We start from the raw sequence: 26503 nt of genomic DNA on the forward strand, positions 1-26503 counted from the left end.
TCTCTCCTACCCATCAGCTCCACACCTGCTAACTCTCCTTTTCTCTCCAGTGGTCTGATTACTGAAGATAAAGCAAATAATTTTTTTTTTTTTCTAAATCAGCTGTATTTAGCTTTCATTTCTGATTCCATGTATCTGCTGCCACAAAGAGGTAAATAGCACGTGAAATCACTACTGAAGTGATTTTTATGAACTTGAATGTTTAATAATTTATAGTAGTACTCTTAACAAATTTGGGACCTCGTTGAATATTGTGCTGTACAGGGGTAGCAAGGCAGGCTCTGCCCTCATAAGCTTACAACTTAAACAGAAGAAACAAAGATTTTAAGAGGAGACAAAAATGAGAGGGCCAACTAATTGGACTGGAGTCCTACAGCCTGTTAAGAGGAAAGCCAGGAATAGAGACACATCGCTGAAATCCCAAAGAGGCTGGTGCCCCCACTGCTGTTCATGGCCGGAGGATATCCTCAGACTATCCTGTATCTTCCTATCCTGAGGAAATAATTCAGACAGGATGAGCACTCAAAACAACTCCGTGAACGCTTGGAGGGTAGAAATCTCCTAAAATCCGCTGGCTTCTCGCTGGTAAACAACTAAGTGACTCGATTTTGCATAGAATATCCAAGCTTGTGAAAACAGAGCTATTAGAGAACTGGAAAACAAGACCTGACAGAAGGGCTTTCAGAAGCTTGCAATTTTGCCAGAAACTCAGGAGTGTGTGTGTGGGGGGAATTACCACAGCTTTTTGTTAGAAGCTATCCTATGAAGTGTTATCTCCTTTGGAGGAAGCTTAGCTTAACTGTCCTGCCTCTGTGGTCCTTAATGATCTTAAGGTGCTGCTGAGGAGGAAGTGCTTCTTTTAGCCCCCTTGTCCTGTTTTGTCTTTATGCTTTACTCAGTCCCGTAGTTTCTGAATGCTTCCAGGAGTATATTAAGCAGATTAACATCTGTACATTAACATCTGTTGTGCATTTGTTTTTTCATTTGCTCCCTGGGGGAGAAGCGTGTAGCAGAGCAGCTGGTTTGGGAAGTCCATTTAAAAGAAAACAAAAAAACACACAAAAAAMCCCCACAGAGACAAATTATCATTGACAGCTTAGCATAAGCACATGATACGCATGTACATATAAGGTAAAGTCAAAGAAATGTGGCTTGTTTTTAGAGCGGAAGGCGATGAGGTATGCTGCGGCCCTTCCTTCCGATGGGAGTTTGCTCAGTGGACCAGTCCAGAGAAAGCTCCTCATCCTGAGCAAATGAGCTGTACTTCATTATAGAAAGTTCCTCTGGGCTAGAAGAGCAAAGCTGCTGACTTGGACCTCGGGTCTGGAGCTCATCAGCCTCTCAGACAAAATGACTTGTGCTGYCTACCTGTGTTTTTAATCAAGTTCAGTGCGCGCAGTTCTCGGCAGCTGTGGCAGCGCTTTGTTAAGTGGCTGCAGTCTTCCATCTGGAGTTGGCTGCCTCCCGAGCAATCTGTTGTTTATACGTAGGTATTTTCCCCAAACACTTTGCGAGACTTTTGAGTTGAAGCTATAGGCAAAAAGAAAAGATGACCCCTTTTCTTGTACATGGGACAGAGTTTGTTGCTTGCTTCCTTTGTCTTAGGGCTGCAGCTCTCCAAACTATTCCTATCCTGCCCATCTCAGTTTAGAAAAGTGTGCCTTAAACTTATTTATAACTTCTTACTTCCAGTACCCCTTCTTTTCTTATATTTGTCCTCCCTTTTAGAATGGTACTGTCAAAATTATGAATGACTGAATCTGTATCAGAGCTACTGTTGTGTGTGCATCATAGTTGCATTTCTAAAGTGCTGCTATAGTTCTGAGGTTATGGTTTGTATTGCTGCRGCTGATCGTATTCTTATTTCTAACCAGTTTGCTAGGTAGCACTGTTTATGGAAGCTTAAAAATTTGCGGCTGTGTAACTGCTTTAGATTAATCTTAGAATATTACAGTTTGGAAGGGACCTCTGCATGTCATCTGGTCTAACCTCCCACTCAAAGGCCAGCTGGCCCAGGACCTTGCATCTGCTATTGACATGTAATCTCATCCTGGTAGTAATTGTAATTATGGAACACCTTATATATGCTAATATGCTTTTACCAGTGTTACTCTTAACCAGCACTTAAGGTATTGTAATATGCATTAAACTGTTTTCTTTTGCTGTTAGTCTGATCTATCTCATTAGTGGGTTTGGTTGCAAAAGTAGGTGTTCTTGTCTTGCTGCTTTTGCATAAGAGTGGAAAAGAAATTTTCTGGTTCAACTTCTTAATAAAATCTGATTTAAAAAAAACCCTAAAATCTGAGTGACTTGAATTGTAAAATGTAGTTCAACACATGATGGCATTTACTTGTGTATCCATTCTATAACACATAGCAAAAGAAACCACTTGTTGAATGAGAACAGGTAGCTCCCCTGTGGGAGCCATGTAGGTTCCTGCAGAGCAGTTTGGCTAGATGACAGCTCCATCTGCTGTTCTTGGACTACAGCTTTCCCTTTGTATCAAAACGTTTCACTTTACAATTTTATGTTGGTTCTTGTGATTATTCAGTCTGTCTTCACACATTTTCAAACATATCTCCTCTTGTGAAGAGATATGCCTTGGGACACTTCCAAACTGCATATTGATCCTCCAGATTCAGAAATTCTTTGGGTTTCTTCTCAGTAATTGGTACCCAGGACATCTTTCTCTCTCTCTCTCTGCTTACAAACATTAGGTTTTATTTTCTAGTCATGTTATGTGTCTTACCCTTGCAAAGACAAGTTGCTACAGGATAAGAAACTGCATCATCCTGCAATAAAGTTCTTGCTCTTCTGTTAAGTAATAGGTTTTTTGTGGGGGGGGGKTTCTGAGCAGAAGTTTGGATGTGAGGTCTCAGTAGTGTATTTTCTTTTACGTGTCCATGATTTGATGTGAATAGGATGAGCAGAGGCAGTTTAGCTGCCAGAGACTATGCAAATTTTACAGGTTGAGGGAGGAATGGGAGAGAAGAAAGAAGTGACTGATGGCAATGAGTGAGCCTGCAGCATGTGCCGTGTAATCAAGGGGTGGAATCATGCCACTTTAGTCAACTTGGCCAGTAAAACTGACAAAGGAAAACTTAAATTCCTGTTCTTTACTGCCTGTTGTTGCTGAGAGACCCTCGCTAGAACATTGGGGTTTTGGTCTTCTCTGTTTAGTGGGAATAGACAGACAGATCATAGCAGAAGAAGACTGTAGTAAATCAAATATTTAAAAAGAGAATAAGCCATAATTCAGGAAAAATACATACATACTTGAATTTTACTGTCCTAATTTTCCAATTTCATGGGAACTGGAAGAATAAGGTGGGCTTTAGAATCTGTTCTGTACAATACCCCTTTGAATAACCTTGGCCTGGTGTCAAAACGGTGCTTATGCATTGACCTACTGTGGTTTTCCCCCCCACACACACACACACAGTTTTTTGGCTATTACATTTTAAGCCATCTGCACTGTGAAGATTTTGATACCTAACTTTGTAGGCCAGGAAAGGTGAATACTTTTTGTGGTACAGTCTGCTAGCTAGAACTCTGACTTCAGATATGAAGGCTGCAGAATCAAGTTTTTGGGTTAAATGGTTAATTTTAGATGCTTCCACATCAGGCAGACAAGACACTTGAGCCTAAGTTTTTTTTGCCATCTCTGGCCAGCAGCAGCCTAACCAGAAAGGTTACATAGAGAAAGATACTTCTCTACCTTATGAACAGACCTGAAACACCTGGATGTATTAGGTGTGCTTTCTAATAGTATTGAAGTTTATTAAACTGCATTTTAATTTTTTATTACATGTGCTCTAATAAGTACATCTAATCTTTCTTTAATTGCCCCAAAGTCTTACGACCAAAAATTTTTCAGATGCTGAGCTTGTTCTGCCTTGCTAGGAATCACGCTCGATTATGCTTAATGTAAAAGGTGAAACTAAAACTAATAATGGCTGTGCAATTGAAAAAGGACCAAGGTAGTTATCCATGTAAAATGAACCCAGCATATGTTGTCAAGACCTGAATTCAGTGAAAAAGCCTCTAAGTATGTGCACAATAACATTGCCATGTGCTTCTGAGTAAGTAGTAAATTGTCCCACTGAGCAAAAATGTAGAATGTGCATAAAATAGTTTTAGTTAGGTTTGGAAGTAGTCAATGAGGTTAGCTTATTCAGGACAAGGACCTTGTGTCTTATATGTATATCAAGATAACGCACAGGCCTTCAACTGTTTCTGCTATTCAGATAGCAGTGAGCTACAACACACACCTGTCTCCTCGCTTTGGTCTGATTAAGTCTGATCCTTAGGCCCAAGAATGGGTAAGCTTTGAGACAGTTTGGAAAAAACGGTTTGCAGCAGTGTATATTATAAATAAATTCCTACACTCTTTGGCCCAAAGTAGGCATAGACATGTTGTGTAGAGTAGCTGGATCCTGCAGGTCAAGAGTCAGGCTCCCTTTCCTGAGCTGGAGAAATCTTCCCAGCAGCTAGTTTACTACTCTGGCAGCTAGTGCTTGGATTTGATGTGATTTGCTTCTTTTTAAATGTTAACCTACAGATGCTCTCAAAACAGACAAAATTCGAAAAGCTGGTTCCTAGGGCAGCCAAGGGATTTGGCAGAGTCTGGCGTAAAGGCAGACGGACGAGCAGAGATGTTCAAGCCAGCAGATGTCAGGCTCTTACCACCGGCAGCCCTGACRTGTGCAGTCAGATGGATTCAGCCAGCACAAAACAGTATAGAAAGAAGAGATGATGCTTCGTGCGGATAGAAGTCAAAATTGAGAAATCACAGGTCGTCCTCAACTGATGAGCAAAAGTAGTGATGCTTTGGGATTTGGGAATACATGAAAATTAACAAGCATAGCTCTTCTGGAATAGCTTTTTTCAGTAAAAACTTGTGTGGGTGTTTTGATTCCAGAAGAAGATTGTGCCCATGCAGGAAGTTGCCCTGTAAAAGCAATTTTGATAAACTTTCCAGTATAGCTAAACAATTGGAGAAGGGTCAACAGGGATAGTACATACAAACCAGTATGAATGAAAGCTGAAAAATTGACCTTAGGAATTGAAAGTGCATCTCTAATGAGGCAATAAAGCTAACACTATGGGGTTTGGGGTTTTTAAATGATGTCTAAAGGCTTAGAATACTTCTAAAAGYGGTAGGGAGGTGGAAAAGGGGAGTTCTGGAGAGATGTGAACTAATGAAAACTGCCAGGAGAGGAGAAGAAGCACTTGACAAAACTATCTACAAAATCTGTCAATAACATAGGAACTGCAGAGAATTAGAGTTTTCTCCCCCTAAGAGTTAAACAAAAAAAACCCCAAAAAGCAAACACAGTATTCTGACATGAATCTGTTTAAATTTCAACCTTATGCCAAAAGCAAGAGAGAAGGGATTTCTTTTTTTTAAATGCTAAGGTTAGTCAGGAATTTTTCTAAGACTATAAATGTTGGAGGACAATGGCTCTCTTTACTCATTGGTACAGTCTCATATTAGAATACTGCGTGATCCCTCAGCAGATCTGTCTGCTTTCCTGAATACATTTAGAACATCTCCATCTCATATAATACTGTAAAAAGGGTATGTGTATCTTGTACCTGAAAATACACTTCTCCTTTAATGTATAGACCTATAATTCTGGTTTGTTTCCTTTCATAAGGCAGAGGAAAGCAGATTTTGATGCATTAGGAATCCAAGAATATAAATGAATTTAGTTTTAGATTTTCTGATCTTAGTAAAACTTTTCACTTTATTTTTCCTCTGCAAAGTGACTGCCACCACTTGCAGTTCACTGCATGATCTATTTTAGCTTTCTGAAGATATTGTTATTTCTTGCTCTGGCAGATTGATCACTTTGGATTTGATGAAAATCTTACATTCCAGCAGCGATATCTAATAGCAGATCAACACTGGAAGAAAGACAATGGACCAATACTATTTTATACAGGCAATGAAGGAGACATCACATGGTTCTGCAATAACACAGTATGTATAAAACAAATTCTTGCTGAGTTACAATCCTTGCTTTTCAGTAGTGATTTACTGAAAAATATGGAAGAGCAAGGAAACAGCATCAGAATATCATTTAAAGTGAAAGTTTGCAATGATGGTTATGATTACAGAAGGAGAAGTAAGCCAAAAGAAAGCACAGAAGAAGTTTTAGGGGGTTCATGGTCATATTCAAAGTCCATAGAAATCAAAATAGTGTGTGGGGGGGGTTGTCCCTTTTTATTTTTATTTTTCTATGAGTTAAGCCTGTGCCATAGGAGTTCTGGCAGGATTGTCTGAGTGTATCCTCACAAAACAATGCTGCTTACTGTTTTGTTGCATTTTTATTTATACATATACCTTTRCATGTCTCCTGGTGGATATCTGCCTTGTGTATTTTCTTACTTCAATGATACCATAAAACCAAATTGCATTCTGTCTTTCTAGTTGTATTTTGATAGTGATATTTCCTAATCAAAGAATGTGTGTTCAGTTAAACTAGATTGAAAGTAGACCTTTCGAACTAATTCACTCTCAACTTGTTAAAATGTCTTTTTTCCTCTTACCAGGGTTTTATGTGGGATGTGGCTGAAGAACTTAGTGCCATGTTAGTATTTGCTGAACATAGATATTATGGAGAATCTTTGCCCTTTGGAAATGAATCTTTCAGTGTAAGTGTCTTATTTCTTTTCCTCTTTAGATGTGGTCTATATTAAAATAATTCTGCTTATTATAATTCTTGCCAGTGAAACAACTGCTTGCCTGAGGAAGTTGAATAAGACTTAGATGTGCTAGAAGCACATGACTATCCAATTTTTTAACTCTTAATTCTAGGATGTTTAAAAAAAAAAGTCTGGTATTTTATAGCATTTCAAGAAACACCTGAAAAGAATATTTCATTTTTTATCAGGYACAGATTTAGAACTCACTAGCTCCTACGAGGAGAAGGGCTTCTTTTGGAAGTCTTTCCCGTGTTGCATATGACCTGCTTTCTTTGCCTCAGGATTCCAAGCATCTGAATTACCTGACATCAGAACAAGCTCTGGCAGACTTTGCGGTACTAATTGAGTACTTAAAGGAGAATATTGTAGGAGCCCGTTTTAGTCCGGTCATTGCTATTGGAGGCTCTTATGGAGGAATGCTTGCGGCCTGGTTTAGAATGAAGTACCCCCACGTGGTAGTTGGGTGAGTGTGCTTGTCCTGCTTGAACACAGAGCAGTCATTATTCTGGGCATTTGTAGCTTCAGTGCTATAAATATTATGGCACTGGGACAAGTACCATAATTCAAGCTGSCCTGAATTTTTCACCTTTGGGAGGAGGAGTTAAGTCACTTTGAATTTGGGAAGAGGTACTTCTTTCTTATAAAGACAACTGTAGRTCAGCAAGTACTAGCTGGTGTGTCTTTTCAGATCTGTTTGTTAGTTTTATAAAAACAGTCACTATGAACACTGAATTTGTAAGTGACTTCTTTAGTTTCCTTTGATTTCTGCCTCTCCACCACCCTCCTACCCCCTTGGTATTATGTTGGACTGTATTCAGTATCATTGCAAAATGTTCTTGTGACACCAGACTCCAGAGTCTGGTGTTGAATTCTTAATTCAGTAATAGACTTCCTGGTGACTTGAGGCAGGTCTTCAATCTCTTTAGCGCCTCAGTTGCCCCCCTGGGAAACAAGAATAATAATCCCCCCCTTGTCTTTTAGAGAATAGGTTCTTGTGGGCAGGGACTCTCACTTTAGTTGAGTTTGTTCAAGGCCTAGTGTGAAAGCCCTAGATGCTAGATGAGAATGAAATATGAAGTAAGCAAACTCTGAATTTCTACTTTATGTATTAACTGATATCTCTGTGTTAGCATCTGAGACTGGTAACCTTCAATAGCCTTTGCATGCAGACCTGTGGAATAGCTTTGCAACGTTACGGTTAGTTCAGCTAGGGGTGAGTGTCTGAGCAGAATTATAAATGCTACTTAGCTAGTGGCTGTGGGGAGGGTATTGCCCAAAGGAGGGGAGATCGCTTTGCAGAGGTTCAGGATGCATGTGTTTCACCAGACAATCTCCTCTGTGCATTTGCAGAGCTCTGGCAGCCTCTGCTCCAATCTGGCAGTTTGGTAATTTGGTTCCTTGTGGCACTTACTTCAGTATAGTGACTAATGATTTCAAAAAGAGTGGGAAGGGCTGCTCAGAAAGCATCCGGAATTCCTGGAGTGCCATTAACCGTCTTTCCTCAACAGGTAAGACCTCACCAATACTTTTTTCCATGGATAACTATGTTCAGGATTATATTATAATTTCATAAAATCAGTAAACTTGCATTATGACTTGCACTTGTATATATATTGTGGGTTTTTTTTTTTTTTGAGACTATACTTAGTCATACAAAACTGTGAAAGGGACTCAGTGTTATTTTTTTAAAATCAGTCTGTCTTGTTGGATCAGTTGCTTCATTTATATGTGATGTGATTCAGAATCTGGCTCCAAACATCTCCAAGATCAGATAGGAGCTGACTGCAGGTCAGAACTTCAAGGCTCATATTCCTTTCTGGCAAAGTTGAATGAATGGTGTCTTTATTCTAAAAAGTAGTTTAAACAGGAACTGAGGCAATTGGAAATAGAAAATCACAGCAGTTCTTATAGTTTTGGTGCTTGGATGAATTTATCAGCTGGGATCACTGTACAGCACAGGAATTAAACAAACAAAAAAAAACCCAAAACACACAACCCCCACTTCTCTTGCTACTTCAGTTCAGAATCCTACAGGAGAAAGCCTAGTATCACCAGGTAGCTGATTAGTATGGGAAGCTGAACTGGAGGAATTCTAGATCAGATAAAAATAGTGGAAGAAAAGGCAAACAGATTCCTGGGAGATCAAACAAGAGGCCTTGCATTTTGAACCGACTGGTTTGATGTTTTTCCTTCCTCAGAGGATGTTACTTCCTGTCATAAAATGCCAAATGTCTTGTAAATTTGTGGGGGGGGGGGGGGATTTTTGTTTGTTTTGGTTTTTTGGTTTTTTAGATAATATTGTCTTACATAATGTTAAATCTTAACTGTGATGTACAATCTGTACACTTCAGCATATGGATATTTCCTTTCACTGAAATAGATGCTAAATAAATTTTAGTCTGTGATGCTTGTGAGTATGCGGAATGATTTCACTAGATTAGTTAAGCTAAGGGAAATATTTTTTTTTAAACAGCAATACAGCTGGCCTATGTGTGATCGACACAGATGCATTAAACATTAATTCTGCTTTTTTTTATTTAAGATGCAGGTTTACAGTGGCTTTCCAGCACATTTCACTTGTGCAGCCCATTAAAAAATCTTCGGGATGCAGCTATGTTGAAGAACTGGCTGAGTGAAACATGGATAAACTTGGCTATGGTGGACTATCCCTACAAAGCTGACTTTTTACAGCSTCTGCCAGCTTGGCCTATACAGGTAACTGAGTGCCTGTATCCTCTAGACCTGACTTAAGCTTGGGCTGTTGAAGTCCTTTTTGCTTGGTCTTATTGCTGAAGGAGTTTAACTAATTCTCCCCTTCTGCATGCACCTTTTTTCTTTATTTTTGGCTCTGTAAAGCCAACATGGCTGAAAAAGAACCAGGGGCAATATCTTCTTGTGTATCAGCTGGTTTGCTGACCAACTGCTGTTTGTGGGGCTAATAGATTACATCAAGATCCCAGAGAAAGAAAAGTGGCAGGGATGACTGAAAAATCTCAGCTGGCCTGCAGAGTTACTCTCAAGGAGCAATGCTGCACAAAAAAAGCATATGCCATTAGAGRTTCTGATGCCAAGCTCAGCTGGCAGCGCTTGCAAAGGGAAAGTTTCTAAGCTATGTCCCTTTTGATGTGAGAAAACTAATGAGAGAGGAAATGCRGATCCCCACAAGTGTATTCCTTGCAGGGTCACTTTTCACATCTGCAAACCTTCATCTGTGAAGCTTTGTTTATCTGTAGTGCTTTATCCAGTATTTCTGTTTTCTTGGAGTTTGTTCTTGTTAGTCCCTGACTGAATTTCCCTGCATGTCTTTGGGTTACTGTGTATGGCAGGTGAGACGGATAAAATGGCACTTAGTATTTTTGCTGCTAAATTGTAGTTGTTACAAGTAAAATGAAGATATTGAATTCCTCTTGTTTAGAGCTGGCTAATGAAGAAGGGGATGGACATTCATCTGTCCTGTGTGGCTGTCTGCAGAGGACAGTATGAATGCCTTCAGATAATTTCTGCTTTCTTATCAACCTAATGCAACATAAGAAATGTGCTTACCTTCACCACTGTTTTACTCTAGTTCTGTTTGAGATATAACTCAGTAAAACCTAAAATAGAAAAGGCTTCTGCTTTTCTGGACAATGCTAATGTATGAAATCTGGATGATACRAGCTGTGCAGGTACTTTCTCTGAACCAGGACCTCTAATCTGACTGAGGGTGAAAAAGGGGCAAAAGTATGTTAGAGTAGTTGAATATATATCACTTAATCAGTTCTCTAGTGCTGGCCGCCTGTGTTCTCACAAGTATTGATCTCTGCTTCACAACACCATCTGAGTTTCAGATACAGGGCTGTCTGCAGCCCTCTGTACTATTATCTGTCTGCAGTGTGTATTTGCATGAGAGAGTGAGCTTTCCAAACCATTAATTGCTGAGTTCAGAACAGATAGCTGAGCTAGCCAAACCACAAAACACACTTGGGATGGCAAAATACGAAAGTTGTGCATTGGCCTTGTCTGTTGGGAAGAAGGGAGGGATCAGTTCCTGAGCTTCCACAATAAAAATGAGGGAAAATATTAAATGGGGAGGATGGATAATAAGTTCATTTCTTGGAAGAGGCACAGTTTGCTACTTAATTTCCTGTAATGGTCTGTTAATAACCTGTAGGAATCCTGTAAGTTGTCCATGTGTGCATATAACCCTGTACTTGAACAGCTCTAGAGTTGCAATGCATCCTTTGCTCCTTGCAGGAATAATTTTGGATTCTGCTGATGGGCTAGGAACTCAAATACACAGCCTTTGCTCTTCATTGTCCTTGTGTTTGTCACAATCCTATGAGAGCAGGGTAAGGAGAAAGCCCTGCCAGGAAGCATATTGTCTCTTTTATGTTTTGTGAGCTGAAAAATCTTTCTGGTGCAGTGGTTTCTGGGTTTTCTTTTTTTTTTTTTTTTTTCTTCACTCTAGTGTGATCTGTCCCCAGTTAAAATTCTGAATTTAACTTTACCTGAGGGTGCTCTTGATTCTTCAGCAACAAAACGGTTTCCCATTATACCACCTTATATTTTCCAAACATGAAGAAGCAAGAATATTGTAATGCTGCTATATAATAGCACTTAAAAAAAAATTAAAAATTTCCTGACATAGATGCTTCCATTTATACTATGGCAAATTGCAGACAACCCAAATTTGGGCCTGGAGCTTCATTGTCATATATTTACATGTAATAGCTTTCATTCCAGGAGAGCCACATATTCCTTATTAAGCATCCTCTATTTTAAAGAATGGGAATTGGGTTGAAAAGCTAAGTTAATGGAATATTAAGGTTGTACTCTTTAAATTCTAAATCAGGAAACAAAGTTTCAGGTTCTTCAGAGTAGAATGCACTGCAAAATGGAATACTGTAATTTTTTTTATGATAATGCTTAGGGTATATAATTGCATAGAAAGACACTGTCTGGAGGTACAGAAGACTACTTTCAAAAGAAACTGATATCCCATCAGGTATAGTGTTTTAATCCTTATCTCTTCAGATTGAGATTCCCATCTTCCGTCTTTATAATAGGTAGTCTGCAAGTTCTTGACRGATCCCAGTCTTCTGGACAAACCATTGTTGCAGAATGTTTTCCAGGCAGTAAATGTCTACTACAACTACTCAGGAGAAGCCTCATGCTTTGACATGTCTCAGACTGCAACAAAGAATCTGGGCCAGATGGGTTGGTACTATCAGGTAAGTGATCCATCATCTCTAAATTCAACTCCTTGAGGTTTTTTGGGCCAGAGCTCATGGGAATTGTCAAGTCATTTAACTGTCAACATGTTGGGCCAGATGTAAATTGATGGGGCTACAGTAGAGTTGCTACTCTGTGCTTTTTTATATATAGCTTTAAACACAACCCAAGCCTTCAAAATCAGGCTGGATTTAGAAGTGAAAATGAATGAGGTTATGGTCAATTTTCATAGACAATTTCATGGTCAGTTTGTGGTGTTAGATGTTCYCCAAACAATTGCAAGCTGTGTATATTTTTCTCTTTGGCTTAGAACTTGAACRCTTCAAGCTTGTTTATAAGAGTAACGATAACACTATGCAATGCTCTCATTGTAGAAAATARGGTTACCTGTTGATTTTTGATACTAACTTCTGTCCTGTAGAAAACATACAGGGAAAAAATAAGGACTACTATAATGAAGTAACTTATCTAGTGAAGAAAAATGTGAACATGAAGCTAGTATGGTTGTAGTAAGGGGGAGGGCAGGGCACAAGAAAAACAACTTCCCCAGAAGGTTCATGTTGTCTTTTGTTATCTGCCTGACTGAGTTTCAGCTCTATATATTGACTGGAAAATGATGCACAGAAGCAGCATCTTAGTCATCTTCTCCCCTCACACCCCTCRATTTGTGTATGCAAATATGCCAGGATATGTTGATACTGATTTCTTTCAAATAAAGCTATTTATGCTGTAGCTCCCTGAGACCCCTCCTTTCCTGTCAAGTAGGCAACAAAAATGTGCATCTCTATAGTAAAGGGTCCAAGGCATTCTCTTCTCCCTGTCTCAGTTATGGAGCATGTGCAACTCCTTCATATACAACCTCCCTTCTGAGCAAAAGGGCAGCTGCTTCCACAACCAAGCTGTTTGAATTGGTTTTCAGGCTGTGACGGTCTGCACCTGGCTGTTTCCTCCTGTTTTTTGCTTCTGGCAGCCCCAGGAAATGTGCAGATTTCATAAGTTGTTCTCTGAGGAACTTAGGGCTGTGTTGCCTTCCCCACCACATGGGTAATGAAGAATATGGCAGCTGGGCTCATCAAAACCACTCCTCCAATCTTCAGCTTGTTTCCTGTCTACTTCTGAAGGCACCTGGAAAAGAAGGCAAGCAAGAACGGACTGTGTAGTTGCCCTGGTGGGCAGTATGAGGCCTCCAGGCTATATATATATATATATATATTTTTTTTTTCCTTCCCCCCCTTTTCCAGTTACAACCACTAAGGTCAGGGAATGGTTTGTGGCTGAAAAATAAAGCTTTTGCTTTATCTGTGTTCTGATAGTTTGGTAATTACTGATTGAATCCTGTCTGAGCTTTTTCATTTAAATATTGCACTTGCAGTTATTGGACAGTCTCCCATGAATACATCTTGATGCCCTGCTCTTTCTTTCAGGTTTGCACTGAGATGGTGATGCCCATGTGCACAGATGGTGTCAATGACATGTTTGAGCCTCAGAAATGGGACTTTGATGCACTTTCGGAAGAGTGTTTCAGACTGTGGGGAGTGAGGCCTCGCCCCTCTTGGGTTCTTTCTATGTATGGAGGGAAAAACATCAGTTCACACARCAACATTGTGTTCAGGTGAGCCTCGCTTCAGCTTCTAGAGTAGCTTCTTCCACCAGTTTGGGCTGTCAGTGCAGACAGCCTGCTCTGAGTAGCAAGGCATCTGTTTCCAGCATTCCAGCTGAATAAATGATGGTGGTGCTTTTTGTTTCACTTGAGAGTAAAATGGTCAGTCTGCAGTGACCAAAGAAGCAAACTGTTCTGTCATTGCTTGTGTTTCTCTAAAAAGAAGAGTTTAGCTTGGGATTTTGCCAAATGTAATTTTCTTCCCATGTGGATTCCTGCTTATCTTGTGGCCAAAGTCCAGGTTTCTCATGCTGGTAAATCTGTCTAGCTTTTATGAAGCCAAAGCACTGTCTCTTCCACATGAAAGGAAAGTCTAAACAAGCTCTAGCTATAAGACAAGATCTTGATGACTAAAATTGTTGCTCTGGGTGATAGTCTTGCAGAGGGTTGGTGTGACGTTCCTCTTTCTCTTTGATACAGGAAAGAGGGAAGTAGTGTGAGGGGCTTTCCTACCACTACTAATTGTCCCCTTATTTTAATGGTAATTGGGTTAAGTTTCAACAAAATTGTTTAAGACCCAATTACGAAGAGATGTTTCCATTCTAGCAAGGCATACCAGTAATGTAACAGAAGTTGGTCTGAAACACCTTCCTATATGGATGAAAAGTGAAACAAATAAACTTCAGTCAGATACAAAAACTAATGCACACTGCTTGCTCTCTACTCAGCCTTCACTTTCCTTATTTCTAATGAGGTTAAATTCTGTTCTGCTTTCTTTAAAGGGAGGTTTATGTTGCTCTACTTTGCTGCGAGGTGATATGAATTTTGAACAGCTAAGAACTGGCTGTTCGTTAGGTTGCTACATGGTAGGGAGGCATTTAATAAACCCATTTTCTGCACAATTGGAGCCTGTGCCCTCAGGAGTTGTGACTCTCTCTACTGATTGCCCACTGTGGGCAGCTCCTAGATGTACCCCTCTTCTCTTGTTCAAATTGTGCAAGGCCTTTTCAAAAACAAACTTCCTTAAACAAAAATCAGAATTAGTCTTTTGGACTTGCTAAATAGCTGTGTATTTTAAAAGTAAAAAGTCCTGGCTTGAATTGGGGATTATTCTCTGGATTTCAGCCGTTAACATTGGTCTGTTTGGCTCCAAAGGCCTATTGCTTTCCTCTCATTTGTCTCTTGCTGTTTCTGCCCCAGCGGGATGTCTGCTCTAAAGTGAGAAATTCCACAGTTTTTAATAGGAAAAAATTATTGATCTAACTTAATTTCTGCAAACTGTTGCTTATTTCCAAGGTTCCACAGCTCTGTACACTAGAATTCTGCATTGTAAGCAATAGACAAACAAATCTAAGTGTTTAAGAATTTATGCCAGCTGAAAGAACTTGAAATGAGAAAAGCTTGAAAGCAACCAAATGAGTGAAAAAGAAGTAAGTGCTGTACACACAAAGCTTTGGATCTCAAGCTGAGTTGTTTCTCTTCAAACAAACACATTGTCAACACCGTACATTTATATAAGAGCCTTTTATCCACAAACACCACAGAGTGCTTTGCGCAAAAAAACAAAACAAAACAACCCCCCCCCCCTACATCTACCAGGGGATATGGGCCCCCCTGTGGGGTAAAAAGCACTGTGTAAAAGCGTCAAGCAACTTGCACAACAGTTTAGAGCAGGAAAGGAGGAATACTTCATCTAAACAGAACTGCTGTAGGGTGGATTTATCCAGCCACTACAGGATTTAGTCAGGATGCTGAAACTCATGTTGCTACTTCTCTGTCTGCTAGCAGCATATCACCCTGCAGATTCCACACTGGAACTCTATGGAGTTCTCAGGTGTTGACTTGGGAATTCCCAGTGCCTCTTTGGTAGCTTTTCAGAGGTATCTTACTAAGCTTTTCTTAGTGTGTGGGTATTAGACTACAGGCAGAAGTTTCCTGCCTGTCCTGAGATGTGCACCTTTATTAAAACACTAGTTTGAGGAGATTAGGGGTTTCAGTACTGCTTTGTCTCTTTCAGCAATTTCCACTCCTGATATTCATATTGGAATACGTTCTGTAGTTGGCATAGAAATACACTGTGGTGGAAACTATCTGCGCTTTAATGCCCTCAGTGTGTATGGCAGCAGAAAGCTTGTAGCAACTGGTAGTGTCTTGTCACCTACATACAGTGGTAGTCAAAATCAGCCCGGTGTAAATGGGAATTTAAGTTGAAATTGTTGGAATTGTTGGCATAAAAGAAGAGAATGGAACAAAAGAGAAGGCAGAACAATGCCTGGTAGAAGAAAAGGGGAGAAAAGTTTAGAAAATGAATCTGGGCAGTTGTGGAGGGAGTAGACTTTTTTAAAAAGAAAAAATAGGATACACAAACAGTGCTGCTAGGTGTGTAAAATTGTGCCTGTTCTGGACAGGATTGAAGGGCAGAGGAGGCTCTAAAGAGACAAAGAAAAGGGAATATTCTGCTGTGCAACTGACAAAATTTTATTTATACTGTCTTGGAAGTATGATGAACTGAAAATGGAATTAGAGAATGGTATACTGAGAAATCCAATCATGGAAGTCTCATTTGATCTTCCTGGCTGATATTTTGCATTGAAATTTGTTATTTCTGAAGCCCTACTTGCCTTGCCATTGCTAGAAAGGAATGGCTGATTTTTATGTTTTCTTTTGTGTTTTATTTACTTGTTACTTCTGTTTATACTGGGAAACTTCCCTCCTCTAGGATGACAACTGAGCACTTCAAGTGCCTGCTTAGCTTTAGCATGTAAATAATCCATTCTAGTCATTACTGAATTCTTATCCTGTAAAACTGTTAAGCATTGGGATTCTTCTGTGGTGAGGCCCCCCTAACAAGTATCACTTCTCAAACTGCATCAATGCCTCTGGTGCCATCACTTGGCAGGAGCRTCGGAGGACGCAGCCAGCAGCTCCCAGAAAAGCCAGAGACGTGTTCTTTTCTTGTGGCATGCTTAATTTCCACATGACTAGGACCAAAAGATCCAAGTCCATGTACATCTTGGGTCTCTCAGCAACTCATCTCCCTGTTGCCAAGGTGCTATGCTGATTCAGATGACCTTTTAAATCAAATGTGTCTTGCTTATTGGGCAGCTCTCTGTGCGTTTTGTTTTGCAGATACAAAATGTTTCTTAATCTCAGTCACATTTAGAACCATTGAAAATAAAGAATTATAGAAATTCAAGATATGTTTTATCAATGCAGAAACATATTCAAAATATTAGCTCCAACTGCATATGGTTTTTACTTTTAGTCATTTCTATAAACACTTTTTACTCATTATCTCTGTGGTTCTTGGTGCTGTCATTGTGGTGTTTTTCTAGCTGCTTGTCCTAGAAGACTACTGTATATTAGTGTAAACTACCTCTACTGTTTTCTTATGTGGGCAGGTCTAGTGTTTTAAGTGGAGAATAGATCTAGATTTGTGTGGTTGCATAAATATATGGATGTTGGCTATTTCATGCAGGAAGATGGACCCACATTTGGTAAGAACAGTGTGATAAAGGAAGATAAGAGGCAGTAGGGATTGCTAGGTTGATTCCAAAACTAAGAACGAGAGATGCAAAGCTCTAATCCCAATTCAGCGTTTGGTTTACTCCATGGACCAGGCATTATCTGGAGGCTGATATAAGGTCCCTGGAATATGTTCATTGACTGGGGGGAGGAGTAAATCGCTTTAGACTGCCCCATCACAGCGAAAGAGTCATTGGAGACAGATTCCTGTGGAGTAAAAGCTTGTTTTGATGTGGTTGTTAAGAGAAGTAAGGGGAGTAACAAAAGGTCCAAGCATTTATGTGCAAAAAACAAAAACAAAAAACAACAGGCTGGTACCTGACTGAGACAGCATAAGGTAGAACTTCCTGAAAGTTCAGGCCCTAAAGGGTCGAGCTGGCTATTAGCTTATGACAGACTGGAAGAAGGAAAGCAAGGAGCTTTGGCTTTGGAATTTGAGTGTATTTTGGTACAGGGGAACCTGATCCTCTTCTCAGGACAATGGTGGGGCAACAGATTTTTCTCCAGAGGCTGCGGCGCTATTACAGATTATTACCTGAATCAGCAGATAATCCTTGATGGCAGGATAGCCTTGCTTAAGCTACTAGTAGTTGCATACCTCTGTCAAGAAAGCCCATCGAGGAAGAGGGGTGGGCACAGGCCTTTGACACAGGGCTGAGGTCTGTTTCTGTCAGTACCTATCCATGTTGACTTTCAACTAGTTTTGCATATGTTTGTGAGCTGTAGCTTCCCCGCTGGCTGTGCAGATGTACCCTAATAAGGTATTATTTCCCTTATAGCAATGGTGGCCTGGATCCGTGGTCTGCCGGGGGGGTGACCCAGAACATCTCTGATTCCCTCGTGGCAATTGTGATCCCAGATGGAGCTCATCACCTGGACCTACGCAGCCGCAACCCTTGCGACCCCAAATCTGTGCAGCAAGCTCGAGCCTTGGAAATCCATTACATGAAGCAGTGGATTGAGAAGGCCAGGCATAACCACTGAAGTGGTACTGTAACAACTGTGGCTGTTATACCTCCGTTGGCTTTGCTAGGAGCAGGGCCAGGCCTTATCACGCAGTTGTCTTAATATCTCACTCCTGCTTCCTCACCTCCTTTGCAATGCTAACCACTGATGCTTGTGCCCAGGAAAGGAGAAGGGACAGACAGATGGAGAGCATTCTCCAGTAACCCRCTTGGGTTAATAAAGTGCATGGATTGAGCTGCCTGCTCTGGCTTGCTTTCCTATTCTGCTGTTCTCAAATGCTGCACCTTATGGTAGAGTTCCTGTTCTAGGCTTGATGCCCTTCTGACCGCATTAGATTATTGTCTTGGGTGCTGGGAGAGCGTATATATGGATTAAATGGCAGTCCTGTTAATGTCCACGGCTCCTGCTGCCTTCAGTGGGACTGAATTTCAGACATCCTCAGCTGGAATAAACTGTCATGGCAGGGGTATGGAGAGAATGAGAGAAACAAAAATCACCTCTCTGATGTTTGTTGGAGAGGTAAAGAAGGGAAGGGGGAATTGGCTGTGCAGTTTATTTAAAAACAAACAACTGCCCCCCAACCTTTAAAAAAAAACAAAAAAAAAAAACAAAAAAACAAAAAAACCCCCCTAAAACAGCCCCTACCTTTAGGGATAAATGCTGGAAAACAAGTAAATACTTCTTCCTTAGTTTTCTGGCAGCTTATTAATCAAAGCTGCCTTAAGTGGCTTTTCCATTCTACTCTGTACTGTATGATCAGGGCTGGTCCCTAACTCTTTGATGATAGCTTGCTGAGCATGCACAATTTACACCAGGATTTTATTTCTTCCATTGCTGTTTGTCCTAACCCTGGAATATCTGTCACAGTGATAACAGTAGTCAAAAAGAAACTCTGGCTATATTTTGTCTGTGTGTGTCCATGTGTATGTATGTGTGTATGTCCTCTGCACAAACACTTAGCTCTTTCAAATCAGGAAGCTTTCTCAGCTATTCTCTTGAAGAGCAAATGTGACACTTGTGCTGGCTAGATCTTATGAAGAGACAAATAATAGGGGCTGYGCCTTGTGTGGAGTCCCCCTCCCCCCCATTCTGTGTATTGCTGAAATTCTGCATGATCTGTTTGCTGATAGCTCTTTAATAAAAGCCTTTTTTAAAAAAAAAAAAAATGTTTGCGGGACAAACTATTCAAAACACAGAATGCAGCTATCCTCTTGGATCAGCCTAAAGCATGATGCTGAGCTCAACAAGCCAGGTGCACTAGGGCTCTCTGTAAAGCTTCCAAAACAGACAAACTGCCCTGATTCATGAGACTGCATATTTGATGTTAATAAATGGCTGGGGCAGTCGCCTCGTTTTCCAGCTTTGGCTTCATTCACACCGAAGCCCTCCTTCAGAAAGGATTCTTCGCAGTTGTAAGGACAATTCCATTTCAGAAAGATGCGGGCAAGGCTTGTTGGGCTGAGGCTYTTAAAACTCCAATTCTGTTGAAAAGATTCTCAGCTTTGATAGTTGAGTATTTTCCTAAGACACCAGGTGGCCTTTTTTGTTTCCACTCTCCCCCYATTCTCTGGGAACAAAGCATACCTAACACTGAAATTTTATCTTTTAATAAACTCCTGTGAATCCTATTCTCCTTCTGATAGTTCCTGGCATAGTAATCTTGCTCTAGTGTTGTAGAAACAGGTGTTTTAAAGAAGGCATTTATGTTCAAATGCAGYGATCTGAAGCTCTCCTGCTCTGTCTTGAGCAAGATTATTACTTCAGAGCATATAGAGAGCAAGACCAGAGAAGAATCATAGGGGYGAAAGGAAGAGCTATTCAGAACTTGCCTAAAACCCGTTGACTGAAAGCTGCTGGCAGTCCCTCTTCCAATAGGTCCATTTTTTTTTTCTGGTATCATGATGTAAATATACTCCCATCTCTTGCTCATGTACTTTATAATGATGTGTTGGCCTTGAATTTTTTAAAACCAWAAAAATTAATGTTTTCTAATCAACTGTGAGTTACAAGTCAAATTTTTTTAAAAAAATACCATTGTATCTTAAGCATTTATTACTTTATGGTAATAACCTGTTTTACTGAAAGGCAAGGAATGGAATTTAGAAGCMTAAATATAGATTTTAGGATCACAAATGGATTGTAACTGAACAAGCAAGAGCCTGGTCCAGCTCTCACTAACTGCACAGAGTGTTGTTCTGAGTGTATGTTCTCGGAATAAACGCTGTAATGTTGTATGGAGATGGATGTGGGGAGATTCATGCAGTGGGCTGTTAACAGTCCAAAYTAACAGCCACTGTATATCATAACTGCCTTATGTCTCCTCCTCCTCCTCCCTTACTGGCTAACTTATTCTTTCTCAGGAAACAACTTGTTTATTGTTTGGAAAACGCCATTAGTTTCAAGCAAAGTAATTGAAACTTTCATTCCTTTTTTTTTCTTTCCCTTTATTTTTTTCCTCTTTTCATTAGCAGAAAAAATTGCCTTTAAGGAAACTTAAACTCTGCCATTTTCAATTTTGAATTYTGAGGAATTGTRTTTAAAAGCAAAACTGTTCATCTTAAAATCTGTGTACCCATTTATATATGCTAGCGAGAGACTATCTGTGTTGTTTGGCTACCTCATYTAAATGTTAGCTCTGCCTGCTTGTTTCATGCAGGTGAGAACAGAAGGGATCTTTGGAAATTGCTGTCTTCCCCCTTCCCTCCCCAATCATATAACGATGAGCCATATTTCCTCTCAGGCTTATGCRTGCCCTTGGTATGTGTCATGAATGATTTGAATTAAAATGCATGTTTCCTATGGATCAGAAAAATGCAAAAGGAAAAAAGAATTAATGATAACTCTACCCAAAGCATGAATCTTACTGCTAAAACTGCAGTTTGTATCAACAGAAATGTGAGCTTCTGGAACTGGATTTTATTTTGTAAGGACATAAATTTTTGTCTCCAGGCAGATTTGGAGTTCTGCAAACATATAAGTATTGTCTTGTTTRTGCCTGGCTCAGAGTGGGAAGGCGACAATATTTGAGCTAATACTCAGTTATGCACACAACAGTTAAGATAACAGGTTTTGAGTTTCTACACTCATTTGGTAGTTTCCCATTTGAGARGTTTAGCTAACTAGTGAGGAGCAGATGTATTAACTGGTTGCCCTCATTTTGGAAGCTTATTCCAGTCCCAGCCAAACAACACTTCCTGCATGTGAGTGACAATGAAGGTTGTGTGGACAGACTTAACAGTCCGTCACACCAACCCACCGACCTGGCAAGTGGAGGTTTGACTGGGCTGTGTAGCCTGAAATGTTTATCAGGGAGGGCTAAGGCTGCAGGTTGTTGCGAAGAAGCTRCATAGCTTCTGCCTGCACCTTGATGTGTTTGTAGGTAATTTTAACCTTGAAGATAATCAAATACTGCATTGTCAAAGGAGGCTACAGAAAAGAAAGCCCCTCTGGGAACCTGGAACATGATTCTCAAATCAYAGGAAAAGTACATGCAAAGTGAGAATGAAGGGCAAGTTTTGCATCCCATGCTGTCTGTACACCAGATGTGTTGCAGACAAATGTCAGTGRCTTTAAATAAAAGAAATTTTTACTACATCTGCTCTTAAAGAGAGTATTTTAGCTGTCGTGAATCTAACCTCCATGGAGTTGGAAGGAAACATCAATAACCTGAAGAGTTTTCTGTATGTTAAAAGCTTTTCACATTGACAGTTGATGTATCAGCATCTTCCAGGACAAATGGTAGAATAACATCTTTCTGACAATCAGGAGGATGGTATGAAAGACTCATAAAAATAGGGTTGAAAGAGCTCAGGGGATCGTATACTCCAAGCCTACCTCAAGAAAGGACCAGCTGTGTCTAAGCTGTTCTTGATAGGCAATGGGTGCAAGATTTCAGCTCTCCTGTGATTCAGGAGAACACCGTATCTGTGCTGTCTTCAGCCAATGTAACGGGTAGCATGCGTTTTGTGAAACCATGTGTTTAGAGGAAAAAAATGAAACAATTTTATGGTCGCTTGAGTTGAAAGCAAAAATAATATCTACCTGATACTGCTCACATTTGTAACCTGAATACTTGCACTTGCAGCCTTGGCAAAGCTGAAGGAGTTGCTTGTACTGGAATAGGACTGCTGTGGGGACAGATTTGTGCTGTTGGAACAGTAAAACAGGTGCTCACAGAGCTGGATGAGTAACACACTTGCCATATGGTTCTGAAGTAAACTGCTGAACGGATGTTCCATAAAATATAAATCTTTCTGAAGTTGAAACTATGCATGTGGTATTTTAGTCCCTAATAACACTTTATAAATGATCGTTTAGATGGCTTTATTTGAATCCTATTTTCTATCTCTGTCATTTTCTATGATAGTGTCATCAGTGTTAATGTATGGCGTATTATTGTGTGTTGCTACTGTTGTCTCTATTTTTTATAATCTAGCCTTGTCTTTGTTTGCTCATGTGTTTTTAAAATAAAGTCATTGTTTTACAAAAATGATTCGTTCTTTACGAAACAAACTTTAAGACTATCCATGTTAAAAGGCCAAATTGTTTGCTTTGGCCAGTGCAGTTTAACAGAATCTGTCTATATTGTATTACAATAATTACAATAATATTGAGCATTGAAGGCGAAAGATCTGAATGAGGATGATATCAGGGATAAATTTACAGTTCTTAAGTGCTTGTCAAAATTCTCCTTTGATTCTTTGAAGAAAAATGTGGGGTTTTTTGTTTTTCAATTTAAAGATGCTGAGCATCTGCTTGCAGCCTCCACTGATATCAATAGACTTGTACTCTTAAGTCATTTTGATTCTGCAGCCCTGCCCTTAGGCTTCCACATTCGTATCTTACTACCTAAAGTCAGCCTTTATTTTTTTTTYCCCCCCCAAACAAACAAATTTTTAACGTCAAATCTTAAGCTGGATGTGCTATGGACTCTCTTGACTCACCAGCMCACAGATGTGGGGACAGGCTGCTTTGCACTGGAGATTTACCCCGTCCTCTGACATGATGCAGGGACAGGCTGCTCAGAGCAACCAAGGCACACGGGCCTTTTGCGTGGCTACCACGTACGCATCCCCCAAAGCAGAAATAACTRTGGTAGTTGTCGGTTATCTTGCAGTTGGGTTTCAGTCCCAGGTCAACCAGCTGACTGACAGGATGCTCCGGTTATGATGTCGAGAGAGATACGGGATATCTCTAACTGTGAATGTGTTTGCTGTAGGCATCTGTTATAACAGGGCGATACCTCAGTGGGGAGCAAGTGCTCCTCCGACGGGGCCCTGTTCTCTCATCTGTAACCGCAGGGGCTCCCTTCCTGGGGCCTTGGCGGCGGGAAGAGGGGCCGGCTGCTGCCTGGCTCTCTGGTGCTTTCCCCTCTGCTGATAATTTGCAAAATCTTTTAGTTCAATCCCCCAGTTTAGAAAGTAGGTGCARTGAAACACTAAGACCGGGAATAGCAAATCCCTTCCGTTTGTCTTGTTGTTTTCTAATGTATGCGACCTCTCTGGGTGGTTTAAGCGGTTTAGGTACTTTCTATAAAAGGGATCTTTTAATGACAAAACTAATGTGATTATCTTACTGAGTGTGAGAGGCGTATTCAAGGTTTAAAGAAAATCTGTTAGAATAGCTGAATGTATCTGCTTAATCCTTTCTCTAATGTGGAGGGACAATGCTCTGGGAAGCAATTGGTCTTTCTTTCTTAGAGTAAATGCCTGGTCTCCAGAGGTAGGAACTGTTTGCAGCTTTTTATACCCTTACGCTTCACCTTCTAGAGAACACAAAGGCACAGGAGAGAGGCAGAGAGCTTTGAGAGGCCAAGTTTTTCCTCAAATAGCTGGGGGTGTAACCAATACCAGACCAATTCCGGCAAGCTGTTGAGCACCCTCAGCTCCCTTTGACAGCGATGTGAATAAAGGGCCCTCCACATCATGCAAAATCACGTCCCTGGAACGTGAAATACAGCAGCACTTTCTCCTCTCTGAATGGTGTGTGCCGAGTGCGTGGGGATCTCGGTTACTTGGATGGCCGGATCGTTGCGTGGGGATCTCGGTTACTTGGATGGCCGGATCGTTGTCCCTGTTAGAGATTGCTGAGTGACTGCTCTCCAACACAGGGATCTGCCTGTGTTTATGCATTGGCAAAGTAGCGCTTCCTATGCAGAATCATGTCTTTGTACGTTTGGGAGAGGTTGCCAGGAAGAGTAATTTGGGGAATTCTCCAGAGGTCACATTTTTTKTATCAACCCTTTGGAAAGGTTTGGACTTGCTAACAAGTTATCACGGAGTGAAGCCTGAGCAGGGATGGCCACAGCCATGCTCGAAAAGGGAGGATAGCAGAGAAAGGTGATGTTGTGTGATGCAGGAGTGCATGCCAAACTAGCAGTGCTAATGGGGTAGCTATGGCGGGGCCCTGGCTGCTATATGAACCTGGTACTCGCAGCTGCTCCATAGGCATGCCCACCTTCAGTCTGTTACCTTCTAGTTAATGAAAGCAACTTGATTGTCATTCCCACAATCAGGACAAGAAAATGGAGTTGGGAAATTACCATGGACCAGCTGATGTGCTGCAGGTTCATGCCTCTGTTATCCCACAGTAACAAGTTCATAGGTCTGTGTCCTGCTTTTGAATGATTTGATTTCTAGATGTCCATTTGGAAACACAGGGAGCATCCATGTCTAGAGAAATATTAGGAAATCCTTTAGTGCTTTCTTAGCAGTTAGTACTGTACATAGGACCCCCACCTTTTCTAAGTATTTATCAAAGCAAATACGGGCRGGTGATAAGCATAAGCAGAGAAGCTTCCACCCAGCTTGAATTTCAGCCTTTGGTTGTGATTGCCTCCTGCCTGGAACCTTTTACAGCATATGGGTTTGGCTGTATAGCCGAAGCAAACAGGTTGCCTTTTGTAATCTGTTGTCCAAACATCCCAGGAACAGAGGAACAGCACATAAGGAGGAAAAAGATAATGAGCTGCTGCCTTTTCCAGTTTTACAGAGTTAAATGAGCTGTCTCCTCTCACCACTCACGACAGAAATGAGGAGAAAAGAGGTTCCTCAAAATCAGTTTATCCCCATCATGGAGAYGGGCATGGAGCTAACCCTACAAACTGGTCTGACTACCACAGGCCATGGAGTTACTGCGCTTAGACTCTCTTTTGTGAAGAGAGACAGCATTCAAAGACTAAGTGCAAAATCTGAAAACAAGTCCCAGGACGAGGCCTTGGGATCTCCCCACCAGACTGCTGTACAATCAGTAATCATAGGTTGGGAAGGACCTCAGGAGGTCTCTAGTCCAACCTCCTGCTCACAGGCAGGGTCAGCTAAAAGGTCAGACCAGGTTGCTCAGGGCTTTATCCATTCGTGTCTTGAAAATCTCTAAGGACAGAGCCTGCACAATCATTCTGGGTAACCTGTTCTAGTGCTTAACTGTCCTCATGGAGGAAAAATTTTACATCTAGTCTGAACCTCTCAGTTTACATGTGTTGTTTCTTATCTTCCCACCATGCACCACAGTGAAGATCCTGTCTCCATCTTCTTGATGACCCCCGTAGGCACTGGGGGGCTGTTGTTGGGTGCCCCTGAAGCCAACCCTTTTCCATGCTGAACAAGCCCAGCTTGCTCAGTCTCTCCTCACAGGGTAAGTGCTCCAGCTCCGACTGTCCTGGTTGCCCTCTGCTGACCTCCCTCCAATTAATAAATGTTTTTTACTGGGAGGCCCCAAACTGGGTGCAGTATTTGACGTGTGGTCCAACGAGTGCTGAACATAGGCATATGTTTGCTTCCCTGGATCTGCTTCTCTGCTCCTGTTCATCCAGCCCAGGAGGCTGTTGGCCTCTTTGCTGCCAGGGCACATGGCTGGCTCATGCTCAGCTTGCCGTCCACCAGGACCCCAGGACATTTTCTGCAGAGCTGCTCCCGGCCCATCAGTGCCCAGCCTGTGTTGTTGCCAGGGGCTCTTCCTGCCCAGGTGCAGGACTTTACATTTGTCCTTGCTGAATTTCATGAGGTTCCTGTTGGCACCTTCCTCCAGCCTGTCTAGGTCTCTCTGGATGGCAGTCCTTTCCTTAAGCATATTGACTGGTCCCTTCAGGATGGTGTCATCTGCAAGACTAAGAAACAACAAGGAAGAACTTGGAACCTGAGAACAACACGGTTTCTTTTCTATTTTTGTTCTAGAAGATATGCGCGGACTAGTCTTAAAAGCAATTGTTCTCTGAAGTCTTTTGTGAACTGAAAGGATGCTGTATGACATCTTTTCTGACTATATCCTTGCTGACTGCATCCCAATATCAGCTCTGACAATGGATGAAAGCTGAAATCTTTCCAGCTGCCAGAACAAGTGACAAATGCTCCACACCGCTCTGCTATCAGAAGCCCTGATGTACAGCAGTCATACTAATGAATTTTAAAAGTGTCATTCAATTACCACAATCTCAGTGCTTTGGTAAAACAGAGCCCAGTCGTTTTCGCTAGGGACTGTGGAAGAGCTTTAATG

The 26503-nt window shown here is 41.0% G+C and overlaps 1 protein-coding gene across 6 annotated transcripts in view; it reads left to right on the forward strand.

The window, feature by feature from the left end:
• PRCP (prolylcarboxypeptidase) overlaps positions 1-26503 on the forward strand; it is a 53359-nt gene that overhangs the window by 11231 nt on the left and 15625 nt on the right. For 2 of the 6 annotated variants that reach the window (XM_026088546.1, XM_026088540.1), the window contains exons 2-9: positions 5846-5986; positions 6559-6660; positions 6993-7174; positions 8062-8219; positions 9254-9426; positions 11757-11921; positions 13347-13534; positions 17827-22489. In XM_026088546.1, the coding sequence (XP_025944331.1) occupies positions 6565-6660; positions 6993-7174; positions 8062-8219; positions 9254-9426; positions 11757-11921; positions 13347-13534; positions 17827-18031 (1167 nt within the window). In that variant the 5' untranslated portion in view covers positions 5846-5986; positions 6559-6564 and the 3' untranslated portion in view covers positions 18032-22489. Of the gene's footprint in view, positions 1-5845; positions 5987-6558; positions 6661-6992; positions 7175-8061; positions 8220-9253; positions 9427-11756; positions 11922-12841; positions 13056-13346; positions 13535-17826; positions 22490-26503 lie in introns of those variants that run through there. The other 4 variants (XM_026088542.1, XM_026088544.1, XM_026088541.1 and 1 more) reach the window with 3 other exon arrangements.

Source organism: Apteryx rowi, unplaced genomic scaffold (assembly GCF_003343035.1).
Source record: "Apteryx rowi isolate R43461 unplaced genomic scaffold, aptRow1 scaffold_770, whole genome shotgun sequence".
In the NCBI taxonomy this organism is placed as follows: domain Eukaryota; kingdom Metazoa; phylum Chordata; class Aves; order Apterygiformes; family Apterygidae; genus Apteryx; species Apteryx rowi.